This window comes from Anas acuta, chromosome 22 (assembly GCF_963932015.1).
Source record: "Anas acuta chromosome 22, bAnaAcu1.1, whole genome shotgun sequence".
NCBI classification, from domain to species: Eukaryota; Metazoa; Chordata; class Aves; order Anseriformes; family Anatidae; genus Anas; species Anas acuta.
The window spans coordinates 522275-546003 of record NC_089000.1 but is presented as its reverse complement, the minus strand read 5'-3'; the positions used below and the strand labels follow the sequence as shown (position 1 = coordinate 546003).

Genomic DNA, 23729 nt, shown 5'->3' with positions numbered 1-23729 from the left:
GGCGGGGTGGGATGGGGTGGGATGGGGTGGGATGCGGTGGGATGGGATGGGAGGAGCTGGCGGACGTGCGCGCCGGCACATCCAGCCCCGAAACCCCTCCCCGGCCCCTTTCCCCCAAGATTTCCAGCTCGGCAAAGCCCCCTCCTGCACCAAAAGGGGCAGCGGGAGGCGGGGGGGGAGCTGCGCTGCCGGCCCCGCACCGGGCGCACATCGTGGGGCGATGCTGCGGGAGGTCCCCACCCCGTCGGCTCTTAAAACGCATTTTTTAAAAATTAATTAATTAATTTATTTTTTAATGGAAAGACTGCAGTTTGGCAACTCGGGGCCAGGCCTGCCCGCACAGGAGAGGCTTCGACGCTGCTGGCCCCGCGGTGCCCTCGAGCTCCGGGGTTTGCTGGGGCGAGTTTTTTCCTCGCCCGGCTCCGCTCTGTGCAGCAGCACCCAGCCCTGCTGCACGCACCGAGGGCCTGCTCGCAGCCCCTTTCTTTGTCCGGTATTAGTATTCAAGCGCCATTCCCGGCGAGCCCAAGTTTATTCAGCAGCAGGACTGCCGGATTTTTGGGAAGGGAGCCCGGGCTGCGGCCAAGGGAGCGCGGGAGCCCTGCAGACCCCCAGACCTTGCACGTAGCGAATGGGGTCGGTGCGAGGAGCTGCCCCGCTCCACGTGCAGCAGGAGGCCTCGTGTGGAAACTGTTGCACACACAGAGCAGCGTGCACACACGTGCACGGCCAAAGAGACGCCGGCACACGCAGCTCTGCGCACACCCAGGTGCACGCAGCCGCGTGGAGAGGCGAGTCCGTGCAGATGCGCCCACACCCGTGTGCACCCACACGCGTGGATGTGCGTGCAGGGCTGCGCGTGCACCCGGATCCGCGAACACATCCCCGTGCGCGTGCACGCGGATCTAGGCACCTCTTTCCACGGGCACCCCAAACGTGCGTGTGCCCCCTGCGGACGCTCCCCCCTGCACCTCCCCATGCAACTTCCCATGCCCCCTCCCCACGCTCCCCCCGTGCACCCCCCCATGCACCCCCCATGCTCCCACCACGCACAACCCCCCCGCACAGCCCTCCGTGTCCCCCCCCCCCACGCACCCCCCCACCCCCCAACCCCCCCCTCCCCAAGCCGCAGGGCCTCGCTCCCTCCCCCCCCATCCCCCTGCGCTCCCTCCCCGCTCCCCCCGCCCCGCTCACACCCCCGCCGGGCCCCCCCTAGGCTCCGCCCCCCCCCGGTGCTGCCCAATGGACACCGCCCCCCCGCGCCCCGCCCCCCCGCTCTCTTAAGCCGCTCCAATGCCCCCGCGCCGGTTGCGCGCCACCGCTCCGCCGCCCCGCGCCTCGATCCGCGCCGCCCGGCCCCGCCATGGAGACCGGCAGCAAGGTGAGCCCCCGGCACCGGGCACCGCTCCGCCCGCACCGCCGGGGCTGATGTCCCCCCCCCCCCCCCCCCGCCCGCCCCCGCTTCCTCCCGTGCCCCCGGAGCGGCGGCGCTGCCCCGGTGCAAGTTGGCGGGGCCGGTGCGCGGCCCCCGGCGGGCGGCTTGGCCCCGTTGCTGGGGGAGGGGGGGGTGATAAAGCCCGGGCGGTGCTCGGGATCCTGCCCCGGGCTTGGGCCGCGGGGGTTTGAAGCTGGCCGAGCTTAATTGCGTCAGATTTAATTGCATCGCTGCTCGCGGGGCCGGGCTGGCGCTGCGCTCCGCTCTGCCCCTTCCCCCGCTCCGCCTTTTGGGTCAAAACTAAAACGAAACGGGAAACCGAAAGGCGAGCCCCGAGCCGCAGCAGCTGATCCCAGCCCGAGCTGCCCGGAGAGCGCCTCGGAAAGGGGTTTGAGGAGGGGCGCAGCCGGGAAGGGCAAACCGAGGGGCGACCGAGCGCTGCCCCGGCTCAGCCGGGGGGCTGGGGGCGCCCCGGGCGCTGGCCCCGTTCCGGGTGGGGGCTCCCAGCAGGTCCGGTGGCGTCGCAGCCGTGCCGAGCCCCGATTCTGCCGCGTTTTGCTGGAAATGGGGTCCCGGGAGCGTGGCCAGGGGGTGAGTGGAGGCAGCGGGTGCAGGGCAGCCCCCCAGGGTTTGGGTTGGGGCAGGGGAGGGCTTTAAACTGATGCAGCTTCATGGGGCTGCGAGGCCCCGGGATGGGCTATCGGGCTGTAGGGTCGCTCATATCAGACCCCGGTGTGGGGGGGTCTGGGTGGGCAGAGCTGCCCGTCGGGCCACTGCCGAGCCCCCCGTCACTGGGGCGTTACGCCAGCACGGCGGCCTTGCTGGGAAGGGAGCAGACCTGGCTCCTCGGCAGTGTGCTGTCCCGCATCATAAAAAGTCATCTTCCAGTTCAACTCTTGGTGGGAGCCCAGGTGGCTTCTGGACTTTGTTAGTGATGGCTCCCAGCGATGTTCCTGCTCCGCCACAGGCAGTGAGAGCTGCGCTCGGCTCCCGGCTGCTTTCCGGGTCAGCCCCAGGCGGAGCGGGACTGGGGAGCTGCGCCCAGCCTTCCTCCTGGCCCCGGGTTTGGGGTCCCTTTTTGGAATAGTGTTCTTTTTTCCTTCAAGTAGGCTGTGCTGGACTGCTGTTGAAAGGCTTTTTTGGGGGATTGCTGGGGGGGGGGAGGGGGGTTGGCACGTAATGCAAGGTGCTGGGGACACAGCTGGGGGACGTGACGCTCAGGAGCACGTCAGAGCCAGCGGAGGGAGGCATCAGGAAAACTTGCTGCCTTCCTTAACAAAGAAATCTGAGGCACCGCCAGGCAAATCCAGCCCTCAGCTACAGAAATGGAGGCTCGTAGGGGCCAGAGACAAACCCGGTCTGGTTTTCTGTCTGTAACAGTGATCCCCGTTAGATCAACTCACGTTAGAAACGGTCTATTTTGGTTAAGTGAGTAATCAATCACAGGGCTAGCCTGCTACTCCATTATGGGCGATGCTTAAATCCCAAGTGCATGTTTCCAAAAGGGCCCGTCCCGTGGCAGCCAGGCACCTGGCAGCCCACCCCTGGGGGGGCCAGGAGCCGTGAGCAGCGGCGGTGGGAGGGATGATGACCCCCAGGGCTGCGGCTTGGGACTTTGCATAAGAGAATATTTCCTGGGCTTGTTCGAAAGGCATTCCTGCGGTTGCAAAATTCAGAGGGATCTTGTTGATGTCCCCAGCTGACCTTCTTTTTTTTTTTTTTAAAAAAAAAAAACAACAGTAAAACATTAGGCTGATTTTCCATTCCCCTTGCTATGAGCTTTCTCCCACATCGAGGCCCTTTGGTGGTGATAATCCCAGCACCCGCCTGATGCCAGAGCCCCACATGAGCCCGCGGTGATTGCGGTGGGGCTGGCGGCTGTGCCAGCCTCTCATGCCCTGCCTTGGCTGTGAAGAAACTCCCTCGGCCACCCCATCTGCAGGCACTGGTGCTGTGTCTGCTGTGTGGTGTTATTGGCAGGTTTACCGAGCGCTGGGCAGTGGCAGAATTTTTTTTCCTGGACTGAGAGCTAACACAAGCCCCGTGTTATCGCTGGGCTCTGGCTGCCTCCCTGGAGACTGCGCAGTGATGCAGCGGGGGGCTAGGGCTGGTGGCACAGTCCCTTCCCCAGCAGGACATCATTTCCACGAGGAGGGATACTGCTGGCATGTTCTTGGCATGGTGGCCAGCAGGCATGTGATGTTCTCCCTCTCTCCCAGTCCCCAAACTGGTCTGTGATGGGGGGGGGCGAAGGGGATCCTGCGCCTTGTGAGATGAGCCACTGTGTAGCCCACGTGTAAGGAGAGGTCTCGGAGGGGTTGGGGCGTTCATTTTAGTTTGCTGGGAGTCTGCCTTTGCGTGCCATCCTAGCTTGCTTACGCCATGGCTGGGCGGGACGCTGTGCTCACGGGGCTGTCTGTTTTGTGATGCAAAGTTTATTTTCTGTCGTCTGCTGCCCCCACTCCAGCAGCCTGGTGGAAGCCTCTTTCTTGGGCAGTGGTTTTGTCACACGGAAAGCCTTTGCTGGAGACATCCTGTGGAGCCAGCAGGCTGCGAACCCTTACACCGAGTGACCTTGCTGGTGGCTGCAGGGTGGGGAGGATTACTCACATGAGTAAGGATTTGCTCCCTCAGACTTTGTTTTTCCAAAACACTAAGCGTGTGTTCAGGCTACATTCAGACAAGCTGGTGGGTGCCCCCGCACACCCATGGAGTTTCATTGTCTGAGAGGCAGCCTGGCATTCAGAGAACCTCGCAGGGAGCGACAGACCCTGCTCCCCCCACCGGGCAGCCTGCAGGCAGAGCCTGGTGCCTGCTATGGCAAGGCATGTTGCGGAGGGGTCACGTTTGCAGCAGGCTGCATGCCTTGTCTTTACAGGCTATTCTAAAAGTGGATTGTCCTGTAACTCCCTCCTGGGAATTTTTTTTTTGAGATTATTCATTTCCTTGTTCCATTAGGCAGGCAGAGTTCCTAAATCCTTCCATGCTGGTGAAAAATGGGTAAAAAGTGAGGCAAGGGAGATGAGCAAAGGCAGTGGGGTCTGCTCGGGACTGAGCTGGCGTCCGTCACGCCACAGGTGCTGGTGAGTGTGGCAGCACCCAGGCGATGCTCCCTGGTACCCTCTGAGCGTCTTCACTTCCATATTCAGCAGCAAAGGAAGCAGGAAACAGTGAGCCAAACATCCTTCATGGCGAGTTCTTGCAGTACTCTGGAGTTAGGAGAGGGTATAGATCTCCCTGTAGCTGGTACAACACGTCTGTTGTCTGTCTTCAGGCTTTGCGGGCCTTCATTTGGAAGTAGCTGCACAGGAGCAGGAGGGGGAAGTGCTTTTTCTGAACTCCAAACAAAGCTGCTGCTTTCTGTTAGGCTCCAAGTGAGGAGTTAACAAAACAGAACTTGCTGCATGGGTTTACAAGAGTTTCCCATGAAAGATGGCTGCTAGAAACTAGCTTTTTTTTTTTTTTTTTTTTGGCGCTCCATCTTGAGCCTCTCCTTTAATGGCAAGGTTAAGGCTGAAATGCGGCTGGCCGAATGGCAGAGCAGGCTCGGCAGCGTGCTCAAATGCAGGCGCACAGCAGTGAGCAGGCAGCACTGAGTCACAGCGGTCCCGGCTAGCTTTGCGCAGGGACGGTGGCCAAAAATGCCAAAAGCCTGTGCTGGAACTTTATTCCTTCATCTTGAAGCTGGTGGTATTTCTTAACAGAAAAATGGGGATTTCTGTCAAAGATTAAGCTTGCAAAAGTAGTGTTTTTCTTACTGATAGGCACCGCGGGGTGTATAAAACAGAAGGTAGGGTCTCCTAAGTGTTTTTTGAACTTTTTGCAGTGCAGTCCAAAGCGTATGCTCAGAGCTGAAGACTTCCACTTCCTGAACGCACTCACTCAAAGCGAGGCTCAGTGCCCTGTTTCCTTCTCCAGTACACCAATACAAAGCCTCTGTCCTCAGTTGTACTGATTGTTTTTTTTTTTTTTGATAGTAAAATCCCAAGCCTGTGCTGGAAAAAGCCCCTTGTGAAGAGCCAGTACTGCCTGTAATCTTCCTGGAGCAAAGTTCATGCTGAGGACTGGCCAGAGCACCTCATCCCTATCCTCAGCCGTCGCTGCTCCCTTTCATAAAAGCTAGCTGGGCAAACAGGCGTGTTGCAATGCGTGACTCACCTGCAATGTACAGCACACCCCTTCCTGCTCACCTGAAATGTGCAATACGTGGGGATCGATGACAGACATTCCTAGATGTGCAAAACCGGTGCTCGCCGGCATGCTCCTGTGTGAGAAGGCTTTGTGTGGCTAAACAAGGCTGAAATTGCCACCCTTCAGATGGGGAAAACAAAAAACACAAGGCATTTCTAAGTGTTCAAGCACGGTTGTTTTTTTTATACGTTAATGGTGGCGTGTGTTGTAGCTGTGTGGAGCAAAGCCATCTGAGGCTGGTGTGGTTTGTGCTGAATAGCCGGGGAGCTGGAAGAAATTACAGCCCTGTGACACTGAGCTGTGCGTGCTGGATGGGGGAGCTTGGGGTTGGGGTTTTGGAGCATGGGGTGTATTTCTGTGCCTGCCACTTGTTTTTCACTAACTTTGGCAGCATTTCTCAGCCTGCTCTCACCCTGCATTGCAGGTCTGGGCCACAAAGCTGCAGTGCTGGGATTTGTTGGGAGGGTTGAGGTGCTTTAATTGTGAAAAGGGTTTTGGGCAGCAGCGCAGGGGAGAGCAGTGTCACCATAAAAATGGAAACCTGCCAGGTGTGTGGGGCCTCGCCACCGGCTTGTGGGGTCAGTGAGGTGCAGGAAACTGAAGTCCAAACTCCTGCGGCCAGTTTTGGGAACTGTGGCCCTGGGCTGGTCCTCACTCTGAAGTTGGCATTTTCTTTCCAAGGTTTGTTAGATGTGCTGAACAAAAGCAAGTGCCAAAACCTCCCCAATTTCTTGTGAAGTGGAATTGTTGTGTTCAGGCCAATACTAATTAATGAACTTAATTAACGGGGCTGGCTTTATTTCCTGAGGCAGATCAGGGTCCTGTTGGATGCTCACTGGGAAGAGCAGCTAATTCCCTGTTAAAGTGGAGAAAGGCAGATTGGCAGGAGAGCCAAGACCAGCAAGCAGTAGTTACTGCTGCTGAATGCTTTGTATTTCAGCACATATCCCTTGGTGTGTTGTCTAGTCAGCTGTCACCATCACCATGTTGTGCTTAGGTGGGTCTAATTGACACCAGACCTCTGGGAAATGCTGCTCTGCGGTGCCAGAGGAGCAAAGTGGGGCTGGAGGTAGCTGGGCAGGCTGCCACTGCCTCCAGGTCTGTGGTTTCACCATGCTCCCCAGCTATACTCCTACTTTTGGTCTTCCAGCTACAAACAAGTGCTGGGAACCACTGGACAAGTGGCAAAACCTGCAGTAGGGGTCTCAGTAGCTGTGGGGAGCTCTAACTCCCCAGGGAGTGATACACTTTTATGCAAGCTGCTGCTCACATAAGTTTCTTCTTGGGAATCTTGCGTCCCATGCCCTGGATTTCTGCTTTGCAGGAAGGGCAGCATGCTCTGGCCAGGAGCACCTGGGAGTGTCGGGCTCTGTCCAAAAACCATGCCAGGGCCCAGCTGTGCTGCCTGAGCTGCCAGCACTTAATTGCAGGGGTGCAGGGAGCCTGGGAAGCCCCATGAAATGACCTTTGAAGGGTCTGGGAGCCAGAGGCTACTGTCCCTTTTAGAGGGCTGGATTCAGGTCAGCCAAAATGGTCTTGGAGTCTGTTTCTTCTTGGCTGATGGTCTTCAAGGGCCTGGATCCAGCACCAGAAAACCAGGGCAGGTCTTTGGGTGGGCGTTAGTCTGGATCTGGGCTGGCAGTACCCTTGTCAGCTGTCTGGTACTGGTGAAGCCTTGTACACTGAGTGTGCTGGGTGGCTGCTACCACTGCACTACATCATTTGTATTTTGGGGGACTCGCCCTCTGACCACTCACCATCTGTTTCTCTTGCTGTTGTCCTCCACTTGGGCCGAGGTTCACCTTCCAGGGGGCTGTGCTGGGCTCCCATCGCACGCCTCACCTCTGGGCGTGCACTGCTGCCTGCTGTTCATGCATCAAGTGAAATGCATGTGGGTCTCACTTCAAAGACAGCCGCAGCCAGACACCAGGACCTGACATCTGACAATTGCAACGTGGTTTTCCCTCTGCAGGAAAACAGGGGACAGGAAGCGAGGGGGCTGCACTGAGGGAAGAAAGGCCCTTTCAGGCAATCAGGCAGAGAAAAGGATCAGGAGGAGAGCTGCAGGGGCAGCTGTCAGGGCTGGGATGTGAATGGGAGAAGTGCAGCTGGGGAAATAAGTAGGTGGTCAGGTCAGGGAGCTGGCGTAAGCCGTGTTGCCGGGGTTGGAGGCTGGTGGCAGCTGAGGAAGGAGAAGTGAGACTGTTGTATGCAGTTTCGGGCCCTTCCTGGCAGACTTGCTGCGTCACAGACTGGCCCATCCCAAAACGAGATGGCGTGTGCAGCAGGGCTCTTGTGCCAAATCAGGTGCCTGTGGCTGAGACTTTGGCTCTCTACAGCAAGGGAACAGTGCCTGGGATTTGGCAAAGAGTGCTCCTTGCTCCAGCGAGGCCTCCTGTCTGCTGCAGCAAGCATCGCAGCTGTGCGCGAGTGCTGAGCCCCAGAGAAGGGGCTTTAAGTTCACGTGAATGTCCCTAAGCTGATTAACTGAACCTGGGAACATCGAATCCCTGCTCTTGGGGCACTGTGGCTGGGCTGAGCAACGGGGAAATCTCCTGCCAGGGATAATTGGGCCATTGATGGAGGTGTCCAAGTGCTGGCCTGCCCTGACCTTGTTCAGAAACAAGTCTCCAATTGTTGCTGTAGCTTAAGCAGGAGAAAAGGGAGGTGGGCAAGTGCTTGCCAAATAGCCAAAGGCACTGAGGCGTTGGATAAATGCTGGGATTTTGCTTAGTAACTGTGAATTAGGCTCTGACACAAACCTTTGTTAGCAGTGGCTGAACCATGCCGTCCAGGCCATCTCCACACTGGTGACGGGGATGGTGCTGCCCAGTGTGGCTGTGCTTCACCATGCTGACCCCCAAGCCTTTGGTGCTGGGGCTCGGCTGCCCCAGGATCACCTCTCTTCCCCTGCTGTTTTCTGTCCAAAGTCCAAGGTCACAGTCTGACGAGGTGCCTGGGCAGCAGAGCCTCACAACATAGCCCAGCAGGAGCCGTGAGCACCCAGGTGCTTTGAGCAGATCCGAAGCATGGGTTCCTGCAACGTCCCTGAAAGTGGCCCCAGGAGCTGGGTGCCATGCACTGCGTGGTCAAACCAAACAGGGCCGGGTGCGGCAGGCAGCTGGGGATATCACCGGTGTGCTCGGCTATGTGGCTATCTTTGGCATGCTGTCGCTGCGACACCCTGGCTCTGAGCGCTTGGCGTGGGGGATGTGGCACATGCAGTGACCCCAACGTCTGGGACTGCTGTGGTATAAAGCCTCTGGCCTGAGTCAGGAGGCAAAAAAAAAAAAAAATAATCCTGGGATCCCAAAAGTTTTGTGTTACTTAGCCCATGTGGATGTCAGGAAACCATGAAAGCAGGATGTCCCTTTTGTCCTGGGTTCTGTCCATTCACACTTGCCTGACCCAGCCAGTCCGCTCTGGGGGGTGCCCAAGTGCTGGCTCAGTTTGGGTGAGCACAGGGCCCCCCAAGGGTGCTGCAGTTTCAGTTTTCTGAATTTATGGTTTGGATTTATGAAGGGGGCCTGGGGCTGTGCATGTGGCTTTGATCAGAAGGAAGACCCCTTCCCTCTGGAGTTTTGGAGGGAGGCCTTTTTGGGGGTTGCTTGGCCCCCTCAGCACAGCCAGTCCCACATCTTGGCTGGGGGGCTCCCTGCATCAGGTCTGTGGCACGTGGCCTCCTGAGCCTGCTGGGCTCAGCGTGGGCCAGGATTTGCAGCCTGTGGCTGCTTGAGTGGGTTTTGGGCCCCCCAGTGTGTCTGCCTGCTCCAGCAGTGTGTGGAGCCATCATGCTGGGGGGGCTTGCCCCACGGAGGCCAAGGGGGGTTGCTGAGGACACAGCATAAGCCTTCGATGCTTCCCCTGGGAAGAAGACACGGGTGTGTAATCTGGCCATAGACGATCTCTGTGACGGAGGTGGTGTGAGCAGGGTGGCAGGGACAGACATCTGAGTCGCTTGACTTATAAAGTATGTAGTACCAGCGGTTCCTGGGGCTTTTGTGCTGCCTCATACTTAGCAGCTCCCCAAGGTGACCGGGGGTCCCGGAGGCGGGGGCAGATGGGGCAGGGTGATGAGGGTGGATGAGAAGGAGCTTGGTCTTGGGGGTAGGAGGGCTTGAGCGGGCTGGGGGTGCCTGAGTGGGCCAGAGCCTGGGACCCACACCTAACCTCTCTCCTTTTTCTCCTTCACGCAGATGACAGCTCGCCTGATGCTGGCTGTGGGAGGAGCAGTGCTGGGTTCCTTGCAGTTTGGCTACAACACTGGTGTCATCAATGCCCCACAAAAGGTGAGAGCGGAGCAGCAGCAGGACAGCACATGTGCTGATCCAGGCATGGCAGAGTGCACTGAGCAGTCTGTCTGTGGCAAAATGGGGGGGGGGGTTGCTCAAAGAGGCTCTTGCAAGCAAACACTTACTGCCCACCTCGCCCCTCCACCATGAGCCTGGCTAAAATAGTACATCCTGCTAGGCAGCTTACTGCCTCTAATGGGATTTGTTAAGGAGCTATTTAGCTCTTGTGCTCCCAGGAGAATTAGTTTCCTCTTGCTTAGCATTTTGCTGGTGAATTCTGGGAATGCATGTGTGTGCTTCAAGAGGCTCTTGGGGTGGGATCTGTGTAACTTTTAACCTCAGCCTTAGCAAAGATTTCGAGGCTAATTGGGACCTTAGTCATCTCCCGGGCAGTGACCTCTCTGATGGGCAGCTGGAGAAGCTGGTTGTTCTCCCACATGAGGCTGAGAGCTGGAGCCCTGATGCGCAAGGCATGCCCTGAGAACTCCAGCACTTTCTCTGGTGTGGCTTTGCAGGGTGAGCGGTGGAGGAGTTTGGGATGTGAGCAGGCCTGGGAGTGCTCACCCACATGGCCTCACAGATCTAGATAACCACCCCAGTGGGCTGCCCTAGCAGGGAGGGGCAGATAATGATTGCCCCAGTGGAGGCAATGTGCAGGAGGCTGCAAAATACCGATGGTTTGGGGTTGCCAGAAATACCTGGCCTCCACCGCAAAGGAAGCAGGGTGCACCAGCCCCCCCCCCCCGTGCCTGCCGAGCCTTCACACCCATCTTCTTTCCTGCAGGACGGAGGCGGCATTGGCTCTGAGGGCCGGTTTCGGCTGTGGCAGGGAGGGTATCCGGCATTGCCTCTTGCCTGCGCCCTTTTGCCACAGTGCGGGGTACCTGGCAAGCTCGTTCATTCTTGACTCAGCAGGTGCCAGGCAGTGACAGCTGGGGAGATGGAAGGCAGGGCTGATCCTGCTCTGGGCGTGGAGAGCAATAACTCACCCGGCCTGGGTAACTGCTGTCCTTCTAGGCTGCAGCATGCTGTCCTCCCTCCCACTTCTGAGACAGGAGCCTGGTGTGGGGCAGAGCTGCAGGGGGCTGGGAGCAGTCCCTCTCCCAGCTGCTGGGGTGGCCAACAGGGGGGCTACCCAGGGGGCAGACATGGGGACCTGCTGTGGGATGTGGCAGCTGTCTCAAGGGGTGGGGGGCAGGATCCTTCCTGGGATTTCAAAGGGAATCTGAAGACCGCGGTTAGTTGGTGGTATAAAGGGTGAGGGTGTTGGAATACCCAGAGGAGCATTTATAATGAGGATCCCATGCAGGCATTGGAGACCAAACATCCCCAGGTAAGTGGGTGAGCAGGGACAGACAAGATGAAATGACATAGCTGTGTGTGAGGGGGAATGGACAGCAGTAGGTATTTGCTTTATTTTACTGCATCTAGCAGATACCAGGACCCTCCCATGATCAGGCACCTGGTGGGTACTTGGGAGTTCTGAAAAACTCGGGTTCCTCACAATTGCACAGCCTTTTGAAGTTTTACAGCCCTGGAAATGTTAGCTCAGAAATCCTGATTTGTGCTTGTTACATGCCCTGGGCAAAGCTCAGCTGCCAGGGTAAGGTGTTGAAAGAAACTGGGCTCCAGCTGCTGCTTGGCTTGAAGGAACTGGCTGGTCCTGGGCTGCAGAGAGGCTTTGATGTTTTAACTCTATGGTACACAACCCCAAATAATTAAAAACACTTAGGCAGAATGTGCCACTACTGTTAATCTTATTACTGGTGGGATTGGCCAACGGGCTGAGAAATCTCCTGACATTGCCTGGGAGCACAAACACCAGTGTGTCACCTCAAGCACTGAAAAACTTGTGAAAGGGAAGACCCCATGCAAGTACTTCCCAAAACATGTCAGCATGGAGGGCTGAATCCTCCTGAGGGGAGCAGGGTGCTTAACTGAGGCTGCAGCAGTCTTCATGCTGCAGGATGCTGGGGGCCTGCACCTCCTGGCAAGCTCCTGTGGTGCCTGTGGAGGCCAGGCTCATGGGATGGTGCCATCTTTGCCTCTGCACTGGCTCTGCCATCAGCCTGGATGGCTCTGAATGTCCCCCCCCAATGCTGGCAGCCACAGGGACTGCTCTGCTCCTGGGGAATGTCTGCTCCCCCTCTCCAGGAAGGGGGAGTTGTAGGAGGGCCTTAGAGGGTGCCACCACTCCAGCTGACTTGGTGTCAGTGCTTTGCCTGTGTGAACAAAGCCCAACGGCTCAAGCCTGTTCCTGCCCAGCCTTCTTGCTCCCATAGTGTTTGGGTGTAGAGTCAGGAGCACTGAAAGCACTCAAGAGTCAGAGCTCTGCAGCGTCTGCTGAGGGCATTGTGCTGTTCTGGCTCTGCTGGAAAACCCTGGCCTTCCCCTGCCAGATGTCATCCCCAGGCACCAGCAGGACCCACCTGTGCTGATGGCCGTTACATTGGTCAGTGGTGAGGCTCTGGTGCAAAGCAGGGGTTGGGGAGAGGTGTTTGCCTCCTGCCCATCCCAGAGACAGGCAGTAGGAGCAGTGCATGCAGCGCAGTGAGCCGGGAAGGCACAGAAGTGTGCTGGGAAGTGGCTTTATGGTTTCTGCTCTCATTTCCCCATCCCCTGAGCTCTGTGTGGAGAAGCACTCCTGATGTGGCGCACTGTGCTCTGGGACCTTGGGGAGCAGATGCTGTGTAATTACTGCATTGCATCAGTGTTATACCTGCCTGACTCCAGTGCCTGGGACGAGGGCATGAGTCATTTCCTTACATCTCTTTTCCTTATGGCTGCAGGGACTTTTCTCCAGCCTGTCCAGCTGACCCATGGCAAAGGGAGATGTGAGTCTCCTTGAGGTGGGCAGGGACCACATCTGAACTGCCCTAATGGTCTTTTCTTGGGGGCAGGCACCAGGAGTGATGTGAGGAGAGGCACATGGATGGGTTTTTGGCAAGGAACAGATCTTTCCCCAAAGTGTGTTTCCAGGTGCCTCTGTGTCTTAGAGAGCCTGGTGAAAGCTGTCCAGCTGTGCCCTAAAACCCTGGGAGCTCTGGTTCATATGGACCCACAGCAAACAAAGGTCACTGTGATGCCTGTTTCCCCTTGTGCTTTCTTAGTGTTAAGGCCCTGGGCTCAGCCCCGAGATGGGCTGTGTTTTGGGGGCAAGTCTCCTTGCAAGCTGCATTGTGCTTGGGGTGCAGAAATGATGGGGAAAGTGGTTTGAGGTGCCTACTTACTACAGGAAAGCCCCACTCTGTACCAGGGGAACAAGACAGCAGTGCACAGTGAGGCAGGAGGAAATCTGTCGTGGGCAGCAGAATGTTCTGGGTGTGGGAATTAAACCCTTGCAGCTGCAGGCTTTGTGTCCCTACCGAATCTGAGTTCTGAACTTTCCCTGTGGGAAGCAGGGCATGGGATAGGGGTGCATCAGCCCCTTGGCTTTGGCAGTGTGCATCCAGCAATGCTTGCGCACACCAGCACCCTGCAGCCAGCTGCCTTACACACACACAGGGAAAAAAAAGCTAAGAAAGCCTCCTTTCTTGCACTGAGGGCTGAACGCCGGTTTTGTGGTCCTCTTAATATAGTTCTCCCTGCTCGGCGCTGCTGAAACAGCTGCTTGTTCCTTGTGGGGCGTCTGTAGACATGATGTGGGGAGGAGATGGCCTGAAACTGTGAGGGCTGGTGGAAATACTCAGCCCAAATTAAATGGGGATGAGGGAGGGGAAGGCAGGAGGGACAGAGAGCCTTTGGGAAGCATAGCTCTTCTTTCTTTCCGCCCTTCACGCTTTAAGCTCACAAGGGTTTTTCGTCCCTGTATGGCAATCAGGTCACAGTGGGATTCTTCATAGATCATTTTTGCACAAGGAGAAGGGCTTGCAGGAGGGTTTGCTTGTTGTGTTTTTTTTTTTTTTTTTTTTGAGCTGGGGGAGCCTTCATGGTGCTGAGATGAGCAGCAAACCCATAGCCCAGAGGAAGCCTGTGCCCTGGCTGCGTGTTTCAGCCAGCCCTGGGACACCAGCTGGCACTTGGATGATTTTCCTTGAGGGGAGAAAGATGGAGGCCTCTGGGGAAGGCAGGGAGGGATCTTGTGCACCACAGTTTGGGCTGTGTGCTATACCCTCAGGGGAGGCAGAGAAGTTCTTGGGGATTTTGGACCTGCACCTTCCCTTGCTGCTTGGCCTGAGCCAAGCCCCCCTGGCAGGTACCACCTGATGGAGAGGCTTCACTCCTCAGGGCTTGGTGCTGGAGAGCACGGCCAGAAGCCTTCTTCCTCCCTCACTGCCACGTTTTGGAGGGTGGCTGTGCCCAGGGGCCTCCCAGCTGCCCATGCTGGCAGGGTGGGCGATGGAGGTGCTCCAACTCACCCAGGGGAATTTTGGGGTCTTCCCAGTGGGGTCAGGGTGCATACCCTCCTCAAGGGAGCGATGGCACCTGCACTCAGATCCCGTGGGAGAAAGAGGTGATGGTTTCCAAACGGCCTCTTGCAGTCCTGCTGTTCCTCATTCCCAGGAGGCAATAAAACAATGAATCAGGGCTGCTGCTGCTAACAGTTTCACTTGCGTGTCCTAGTGGGGATCCGCTGCAACCTGATAGTGCTTTGTGTGTGGAGCTGCATCCCATGTCCCATTGCTGCCCCTATTTTTAGCCTACATCATGCTGGTGTGTTCATTATATAAATTGTTAAATAACTGCAGCCAGTAAATTCCTGGTAGAGAAGACGGGGTTATTACCTTCTCTGCCCAGCCTGATACTTTAAACACTGTTTCCCTTTAACCCAGCATCCATCTCCCAAACACAATTTTCAAGTGTTTCCATAATTGGGACTTTAGGTATCAGGCTCTTGATCTGGGAAGAAAAATCAAAAGCTTGAAAATTGAAGCCTGCTTCTTGCTTTGTGTGCATCTCTGAGTCCTTGGCATGGGGTGTTTAAGGTGGTGGGCTTTTCTGACAGGCAATCCTGTATGCTCGAAATAATTACAATTGCTTGTTTTGGTGACTTTAGGAAAAGAGGGAGGGGGTGAGGACAGACACATAAGCATCAAAACATCTAGGCAAAGCAGGACCGGGTGACCTGGAGGTAGATAAATGAAATTACTTAAGCCTTGTGAAATCCTTTAATTTGGGGGGTTCGTGAAAGGAACAACTTAAAAAGAAAAAAAATCCCACCACCATTATTGAAATCTACAGTGAGGTACGTGGTACAGATTGTATTTCTTGTGCTTTCTCTGCCATGGGTTCTCATTCATAGTTAAAGTGATAGAAAAAACAAACTAAGACTGTGCAGATGTTTTCTGAGGCTCGTAACGCTGCTTGCAGGAATGAAGGCTTGCTTCCCATTTGGGAGCTGAGTGTGTGTGCAGCCATTTGAAGCTTCAGGATCCATGATTTTGTCTAAGAGCAGCTTCTCTTGCTTGCATGAAGTCTTTCCTCCTTGCAGACAGGGGTTGCTCCTCTCTTAGAAGGGACGGTGTAAGTGCATTGCTGAGACCCATGTGTATTTCTTTTGGGCATGGGTGAGCCTTATTCTGGGAAGGGGCTGTCCATGGCCCTTAGGTAACTTGATTGAAGCTCTTTGCCAGTTGACTGGTGTTTCTTTAAGAATATATATTAAAAAAAAAATGTTATTCTGCTAAGAAAGTAATTAAAAATGTGCACCTGTCTTGGCTGTCAGCAGCTACTACTAAATTAAAGCCCTAGCAACACATCAGTAGGGAAAAGGGGGTTGTTTTTTAAACTGGGGTCTTTGTTTAGGAGGACTCAAGCTGTGCTCTGGCACAAGTATTGCAGAAATACACTAGAAACAAGCACAAGGAGCTGTACAGGGGGATGAAAACTGAACTCATCCACCTCCAGCTGCACAGACAATGTTGCTTTTATCTTCATCTTCCTCCAGTGTCTGTCCATCTTCCTCCTCCCCATGTGTAGCTTCTCCTCTTGGGATGGAGACCAGAGCTGCCTCCTGCAGCCTGCTCAGCCCCTTGCCACTGCTCCCTGGGCCCTGTGGTGGTGGCCAAGGAGGAGCCCGGCCTTCCTGCAGCAGAGCGGCCGCTTCAGAGGCTTTTTGGCAGTGCTGAGCGTTGGCAGGGCAAGTCCAGAACCTGTCTGGCTGCATTTTCCCTGTGCATCCCTTTGGGTTTCCTCCCAGATCTGAGCCCTGCTATCAGCTTGCTGCCAGCCTGCAGCTGGGTGGCTCCCATCTAGTGGAAAGCAACGAGTACTGGGTTTAATGGGAGCGTGCCTGCAAACCAGGGCTTGCTCAGTGACACATTGTCTTGTGATGGGGAAGAGATGGGCCAAGCCTTGTGACTGAGGCTTGTGGGCCAAGGCAGGGGTGATGGGGAGCTGCCTGCAGGCTGTGGGTGGCTGGGCTGAGGCAGAGGAATTTGTGGCACCTGTGATGCAGATGAAATCTTAAGCAGCAGGAGTGGAGGAGGACATGCCCAGCCTTAGCAGATGGGTGTGTGGTTAATAGCAGGGGGAGCCCCCCTCTGCTTTGAAGGGTGCTTGGCTCTGCTCTTGTGCCAGCCTGGGTCTCAGTGCTGGAGGTGCTCTGCTGCCAGCCCATCCTGGCCTTGAGTTGCTTGGACTGCGGTGGCCGCACCAAAGTCATGGTGGGATCACGGTGGCCTGCAGAGAGGAATTAGGGCTGTGATGAGGTGAGGAGCCTCATTCCCCACCAAAACTGGGAAGGGGAATGTCAGCCATTGGCCTGGGGTGCTGTGTTTGGTCCAGACTGTGTGAGCAGCAGTGTGTGGCTGCCGTCACCATGTTCTGCTGGGGCTGAAGCTGGGTGGCTGGGGCTGGAGGCCGCAGGTGAGCCTGGTGTTCGTACCACTTCCAAAGCAGGCCTGGGCCTACCTCCACACCCCAGGCCAGGTGAACCCTGTCCTGCAGCACGAGGGAGGAGGGCTGGTCCTGTGATGAGCCTGGATCCAGGCAAACCTGTGTTGGGGTGTGCCGCAGCCTTCCTGTGCCAGCGTGGCTTGTGGCAGTGGTGCTGGGGACGAGGTCTGCTGAGGACTGTGTTGTGGCATCCAGCGTCACGGTGGGGACATCAACAGGGCCATGAGCAGAGCCACAGGCTGGTCTTCTTGAAACGGGGAGCATTATAGGTGCCTGTGTGGCTAGGACAGGATGCTATCACTGAAGTGCCTAGCCCTGTGCAGATGTAGGCGAACCTCTTCTCATGAATGAGAGAAAGTCTTACCCTGTGGTTTCATTTCTTCCCCCTTGCAGGTGATTGAAGACTTTTACAACCGCACCTGGTTATACCGATATGATGAGCCCATCAGCCCTGGCACCCTCACCACGCTGTGGTCCCTCTCTGTTGCCATCTTCTCTGTCGGAGGCATGATTGGATCCTTTTCTGTGGGACTCTTTGTCAACCGCTTTGGCCGGTGAGCACCGAGTGTGTGGGACCTGTGCTGACCCCTCCCTCCCTCCCAGGGCCCTGCTGCCTCATCCCCTGTCCTCTCAAACCCACACCCACCCTCTGTGCTGCATGGACAGAGCTGCAGCCTTGCTTTAGTCACGGCAGTTTTCTCCTCTGAGAGCTCTACCACTTCCTCTGGCAGTGGGAACTGGTGGAGGCGGGACTGGCTCTGGTTCGTGCCTTGCCCATGAGACCATTCTTCCATCCTCAGTAGCTTGTTACTGCTCGTGCTGGGAGCTGGCACATCTTCCTTTCCCTGCCTTCTCCAAGGCTTGGCCTGCTGTGGAGCTGAGCCCTTCGTGTGAACCAAATTTGTATAGTCTGTCTCATAATACTGTCCCATAATCGCTTCCCTGTTGGCCTTTTCAGAGCCCGCTGATTCAGATCAGCTTGTGTCAAAGCCGTGTTGTATTCTGGTCTTTAGGGCAGCATCTGTTTAACTGTCTTGCTGTCACAGGGGGGCATTGGTCTCATCCCTGCTAGCACCTCTGTTTCTCAGCTGTGTGCAGTGATGTGCTTGCACTGCCTCACAGAATGTGGAAGCAGACTGAGCCCTGTGTGGTGCTTATGCTTCAGCCTTGGATGCTTTTCTGCATGGGAAATGGCTTTGGACACCTCCCTCAGGCAAAGAGTTGGCATTTGGTTTCATGCAGTTAAACAGTGCCTACTGATACCCCCTTTGGCCTGACACCCGTGGTCCTCACTGCCCTCCTTCCTTGCCTCCTCAGGCGCAACTCCATGCTGATGTCTAATGTGCTCGCCTTCCTGGCCGCTGTCCTCATGGGCTTCTCCAAGATGGCTTTGTCCTTTGAGATGCTCATTCTCGGCCGCTTCATCATTGGCCTGTACTCCGGCCTCACCACCGGCTTCGTGCCCATGTATGTGGGTGAGGTGTCACCGACTGCACTGCGGGGTGCACTGGGGACCTTCCACCAGCTTGGCATCGTCTTGGGCATTCTCATTGCACAAGTAAGTGCTGTCCAGGTGGTCTGTCTATCCATGCTGGGCCACAATGCTGTTTCTGCACAGTCAGCCAGGGTTTATTCCATGTTGCTGAAGCTGCTCTGGGCCTTGGAATACAGTGGTCCAGGAGCATTGCTTGTGCTGTGGCTCTGCACTTCCACTCAGAAGGAGCCAGGGACAGGGCTAGGGCTCAACGGGCATAAGGGTGCTGTGAGATCTAGAGTTTGGATAGGCAGCGTTGGGACACAATGTCTGTGGGCCACCTGGATGCAGCATGGGGCTCTGCCCCTCTGATAAGTGCACTGTGAGGTTTGGGCATCCTCAAGTGCCCCAAGAAGGGGAGCGCTGGATCCAGCTTGCATCAAGCTGGGTTAAAGGAGAAGGGGAGGCTCTGTAGCACTCACATGACTCAACCTCTCTTGTCCTCAGGTGTTTGGTTTAGACTTGATCATGGGAAACGACTCACTCTGGCCACTGCTCCTGGGGTTCATCTTTGTCCCTGCGCTGCTGCAGTGTGCCATCCTGCCCTTTGCCCCCGAGAGCCCTCGCTTCTTGCTGATCAACCGCAATGAAGAAAACAAAGCCAAGAGTGGTGAGTGACCCATGTCCCCAGATTCATCCTGCTATGCGTGGGGCTCTCAGCCACTCCTGACCCAGCCTCCCTGCCTCCCCTCAGTCCTCAAGAAGCTCCGGGGCACAACAGATGTCAGCAGCGACCTCCAGGAGATGAAGGAGGAGAGCCGGCAAATGATGAGAGAGAAGAAGGTCACCATAATGGAGCTCTTCCGTTCCCCCATGTATCGCCAGCCCATCCTCATTGCAATTGTGCTGCAGCTGTCCCAGCAGCTCTCGGGGATCAATGCGGTGAGTTTAGGGCAGGGCTGGCAGGTCAAGTACCACATGTAACTTGTTCCACCTGGGCCCAAAAGCTTGGTCTGTGTTGGCTCCATGTCTCCATTGCCTGTGGATCAGTACCAGCCCCAAGCTGAGACCTGACTCCTTTCCTCATGGCGCTTCCCTTCTGTTTGTAGGTTTTCTACTACTCCACCAGCATCTTTGAGAAGTCAGGTGTGGAGCAGCCTGTCTATGCCACCATTGGCTCTGGGGTGGTGAACACAGCTTTTACAGTAGTTTCGGTGAGTTTTAGCCTGCTGTGGCTGTCCCACCAGCAACCACTGTGTTAATGCAGGGTTGGGCTGGTGGGCTCAGGGGCAAGCATGTAACATGCTCCCCAGGGAAGGTGGGTGCAGGGGAAATAGGAGTGCTTCTCCCTGGGCAGGGATTGTGCTGACAAACACATCTCCCCCATCTGACAGCTCTTTGTGGTGGAGCGAGCCGGACGTAGGACCCTTCACCTCATCGGCCTGGCGGGGATGGCAGGGTGTGCAGTGCTCATGACCATTGCTCTGACGCTGCTGGTGAGTGATGGGGGCTGAAGGGCACCTCCAGGTGGGTGGGCTGGGAGGGGGCACTGCATGCTGCTCCTCACTTGGTGGCTTGTTGAGAGGTATGGTGGGAGAGCAGGAAATCCTCCTCCCAGGGGTGACTGCAGAGTGGTCCCCTCTGCCCAGATTGCTCTTGGGGTCCCAGGAAACCCTGTCTCCAATCTAGAGAAACCTCATGGCTTCTGCCAGCATCAGGCTTGCCTGCAGTCTTGTTTGTGCTGGCCAGATGCTTTGTCCATCCCCACTGAAGGGCACTCACTAACCTTTTCTCTCTCTCTCCCTCTTGGACTAGGACCAAATGCCCTGGATGTCCTACCTCAGCATTGTTGCCATCTTTGGGTTTGTGGCCTTCTTTGAGATTGGTCCAGGCCCCATCCCCTGGTTTATCGTGGCAGAACTGTTCAGCCAAGGCCCTCGCCCTGCTGCCTTTGCTGTTGCTGGGCTGTCTAACTGGACCTCGAACTTCATTGTGGGCATGGGATTCCAGTACATCGCGGTAATCATCTCCTTCTGCTCTCTGGGGGGAGTGGGTCTGGGGGTGTGTGCAGGCAGCCTTACATTGCACCAGCTGGATTATGTGATTAGAAGAGATTTTGAGTCCTAAAACCTGTATTGAGAACAGGAGTTGGGTTTGCTTTGAGCTTGGATTGGGAAATGCACCTTGGGAAGAGGCTTGGGGACAGGACTTGGGGAGCTAGACATATCCTAGAGCATGCTGGATTTATTTTTGAAGCAGCAGGTAGGGGCAGGACAGTCACTAGCTGAGAAGCCCCTTGGCTGGGGGGGTCGGGCACAGGCTGTGGCGCACTGCTTTGCACTTGGAACTGGTGAGCAGCTGTGCTCTGGCAGCTCCTGCAGAGCCTCTGGTCTTTGGCTCTGTTTGTACACTAACCACTTTGGTGTCTCCCCTTTTCAGCAACTCTGCGGCTCCTATGTCTTCATCATCTTCACAGTGCTGCTAGTCCTCTTCTTCATCTTCACCTACTTCAAGGTGCCAGAGACAAAAGGCCGGACCTTCGATGAGATAGCCTCTGGCTTCCGTCAGGGAGGCGCAAGCCAGAGCGACAAGACCCCGGATGAGTTTCACAGCTTGGGTGCCGATTCCCAGGTCTAACCAGCCCGTGGCACATCCCGTCTCCTCCGAGCCTCCCAACTTCTCTCCTGAGTGTTTTTAATGCTTGTACAGAAACCAGGAAGGAGGGAGCGGGGGGTCTGGCTCTTCTGCATATGCTCCTTCTCCAGACTCCCCCACTGGCCGCCTGGTTCATCAGTGACAGACTGACATTTTTGCTAGGAACAATTTTAGCTGGTTTCATGTCCAGGATTTCAAAGCTGATAGATGCAGAAGCAATGACTAATATTTTAAAACCAACCAAGCAGCGTCCTCCAGCCTCCATGAGCAGGAGGGTGGCTCCCTTTTTAATGAAGTGATAGGTTATTTAATGAGAAATCACAAAGTAGAAGGTTTTTAAAGCTGGAAACTTTTTAACATTCTAATCATAGAAAAAACATGTAATTTGACTAAGTCTAAAATAACAAATTTATTTTTTAAAAAATAATTTTTTAAAACAGTAAGATTTCAACCCCCTGTGGGTTCGTGGATGGGGATTCCCTGCCCTCCGGGAATGCCTTGGGGCAGCACTGAGGATGGAGAGGTCTGCGGGTGCAGTCCTGCTCCTCTGTGGGTGCCGGGCTTGAGTGTTTCCCAATGAGGAGGTTGGAAAGGTCACTAGTACTGTAGCAGGTTGCAGAGCACCATCTCCCTTTGCAGTCTCCAGCAGCAGCTCCTCAACTTTCCAAGCAGAGGGCTCTGTTTCTGGCTGTGCATACTTCCTTGCCTGGATTTCAGCTGTTCTCTTGCTGGCTGTGTGCTCAGGTGGGCTGAGATGGGAGGGGAGAGGGGTCTCTTAATTTAATCTTGGCAATATTTGCCTGATTGGTCAACTGTGACACGAAGCGTCGGCAGATGGGAGAGGGGAGAATGCGGCAGAGCAAACCAGTAGCCCTGGCCTTCCCTAGCACCATGGCATCCCTGCCAAGTTGAAGCCCTGTGTTCGCAGGAGCGGCTGGCGGTCCCACACTACATCCAGCAAACCTGCCCAGCACTACCACGTCAAGTCCCGGACTCACCGAAATTCATCACATGGATACAAACATTTCCTGCTCTGTGTATAGACTGGAAGATATTTATATTATATATATTTTTGTTCAATGGTGTTAATAGCAGACATTAAGTTATAGTGTTTCTGATTGACAAGCAAAAAGTACTGTAAATATTCTTGGAGTATATTCACATTGTATAATGTATACAAAAGGTACAGATAAAAGGTATAGTTTCTATAGCAACTGTAAGGAAAGCTTGTACATGGTTAGGATGACTTTTGTATAGTTAATTACCTGCACTGTAGTTGTATCTATTGCACTGAATTTTAGTCTTTAGTATATTAAAAATAAGAAATACCCTTCTTTTAAAACAAAACTTAAAAAAAACAAAAACACAAAAACAACAAAAAAAAAGAAAAACACAAAAAGCAGCCCTTCTCCCCTGAGTGCAACTGTTGTAGGAGCTACTGGCACAGGCAGTTATTTAATAGTGTTTTTTTTATTTATTTGTCTGTTTTGGAAGTGACTATAATAACCACACCTGAAAGTAAACAAAAGGAAGTAAAAAAAAAAAAAAAACAAACCATCTGACAGAACTCATCACACAGCTGTGCAGCATACCAGAAACTGTGCACTTCTTTCTTTTTTTCCCCCAACAGATGCATAAAAATAAGTGCCAAGAGAAAGGCGTGTGGTGTGCTAACAATAAATGAGAATGTATGCAGCGACCCAACCTCCTGTGTGCTGTGCTTTTTTTTTTTTTTTGCTGGTGACTTATGGGCAGTGGATCAAACCCTTACCTGGGCCTTTCCCTGTGGCTCTTGGTCCTCTTTGGACATGTGTTTGTGGTCACAGAGCATTTTTCTGTGCTACCCCCTGCTCCAGGGGTAGCAGTTAATGGGGAGCAGTGCAATCCCCATAGCACTCCCCAGAACGGTGCTATTACCATCCCAGCTGTGGCCCAAGATAAGGGTTTCTGGCTGTGTTCACCAGTGGCCAGATCTGGGCTAGCTGTGCCCCAACTCCATTTTTCTTCCCTGCAGCACCTTGTGGTGGGGCTGGAAAGGGGGAAGTCACACTGCTGGAGCCAGCGGGAAGGCAGGATGGGGAAATTTGGTGTCTCCACTGGTTTGGAGATGGGCATAGCTGATGGATGCAGGCCTTGTTCTGGGAATGTTGCTTACAGCACCTTTTGTAGTTTCAGGTTCACTGGGATAGGCAGTGGCTGTGCCTGTCCTGCTCCCAGAGCAATTTGTTCCGGACTGGAGCAGTTTGTGCAGCCAAGGCCTCACGGGGTGAGGCAGGGCGTGCGACGGGCTAAATTCCACTTTTACCACTTGGCAAAAAGCAAACAGCACAGGGACAGCCGGGCACCTTTTGGGAACTGCAGAAGACCCCAGCTGGGCTGTGGGGCTGTGGTTTTGGCTGACGCAAGCCAGCAGAGCCTCGTTGCTCACAGGCATCGTGTGCTGCCTACCTACAGTCAGGCTCAGGCTGCCTTCAGCCCAGGAGCTCTGTTTTGGGCCCTGCCAGCTGCCAAGCAAGAGCTCCTGCCAATGAGCTCCTTAATGGGATTGCTTCAGCACAGGTGCAGATTAGCAGGGCTCCTCCAGCACGCACAAAACTTTCCCTCAAAGGAAACCAATGTTCTTGGTTACAAAAGGTCTGTGCCGAGCAGTGCCATGCTCCTGGGAGTGTTGTTGCCACCTCCTGGTACTGCTGAGCTGCCTTCAGACATCGCCAAGCCGCCACATGGGCCCATGGAGGAGCCTTACCAGGGCCATACCTGGGATTTAACTGCCCAAACCCCACCTGGGACCCCTGGAGCTGCACTTTGTGCTGTGGAGGTGCCACCTCTGCCCCCATCTGCAGCT

At 55.2% G+C, this 23729-nt stretch overlaps 1 protein-coding gene across 2 annotated transcripts; it reads left to right on the top strand.

Annotated features, from left to right (window-relative positions):
• Positions 1 to 1260: 1260 nt before the first annotated feature.
• SLC2A1 (solute carrier family 2 member 1) lies at positions 1261 to 22588 on the top strand. Of its 2 annotated transcripts, none has more exons than XM_068658283.1 (10): positions 1261 to 1381; positions 9823 to 9915; positions 17149 to 17309; positions 18073 to 18313; positions 18737 to 18899; positions 18984 to 19171; positions 19339 to 19443; positions 19624 to 19725; positions 20045 to 20248; positions 20669 to 22588. In XM_068658283.1, the coding sequence occupies exons 1-10, from the start codon at positions 1364 to 1366 to the stop codon at positions 20864 to 20866; spliced, it is 1473 nt and encodes a 490-aa protein (XP_068514384.1). In that variant the 5' UTR covers positions 1261 to 1363; the 3' UTR covers positions 20867 to 22588. The 2 variants fall into 2 exon arrangements, with proteins under 2 accessions (XP_068514384.1, XP_068514383.1); XM_068658282.1 differs by lacking the exon at positions 1261 to 1381 and adding an exon at positions 1845 to 2026.
• Positions 22589 to 23729: the final 1141 nt, after the last annotated feature.

Excerpts from the sequence above, each read along its gene's own strand:
- SLC2A1 (XM_068658282.1), top strand. The coding sequence starts at position 2,000 with ATGGGGTCCCGGGAGCGTGGCCAGGGG. Across the intron at positions 2,027-9,822 it reads CCCGGGAGCGTGGCCAGGGG|ATGACAGCTCGCCTGATGCT; the intron begins GTGAGTGGAGGC and ends TCCTTCACGCAG. Across the intron at positions 19,444-19,623 it reads CAGCTTTTACAGTAGTTTCG|CTCTTTGTGGTGGAGCGAGC; the intron begins GTGAGTTTTAGC and ends CCCATCTGACAG.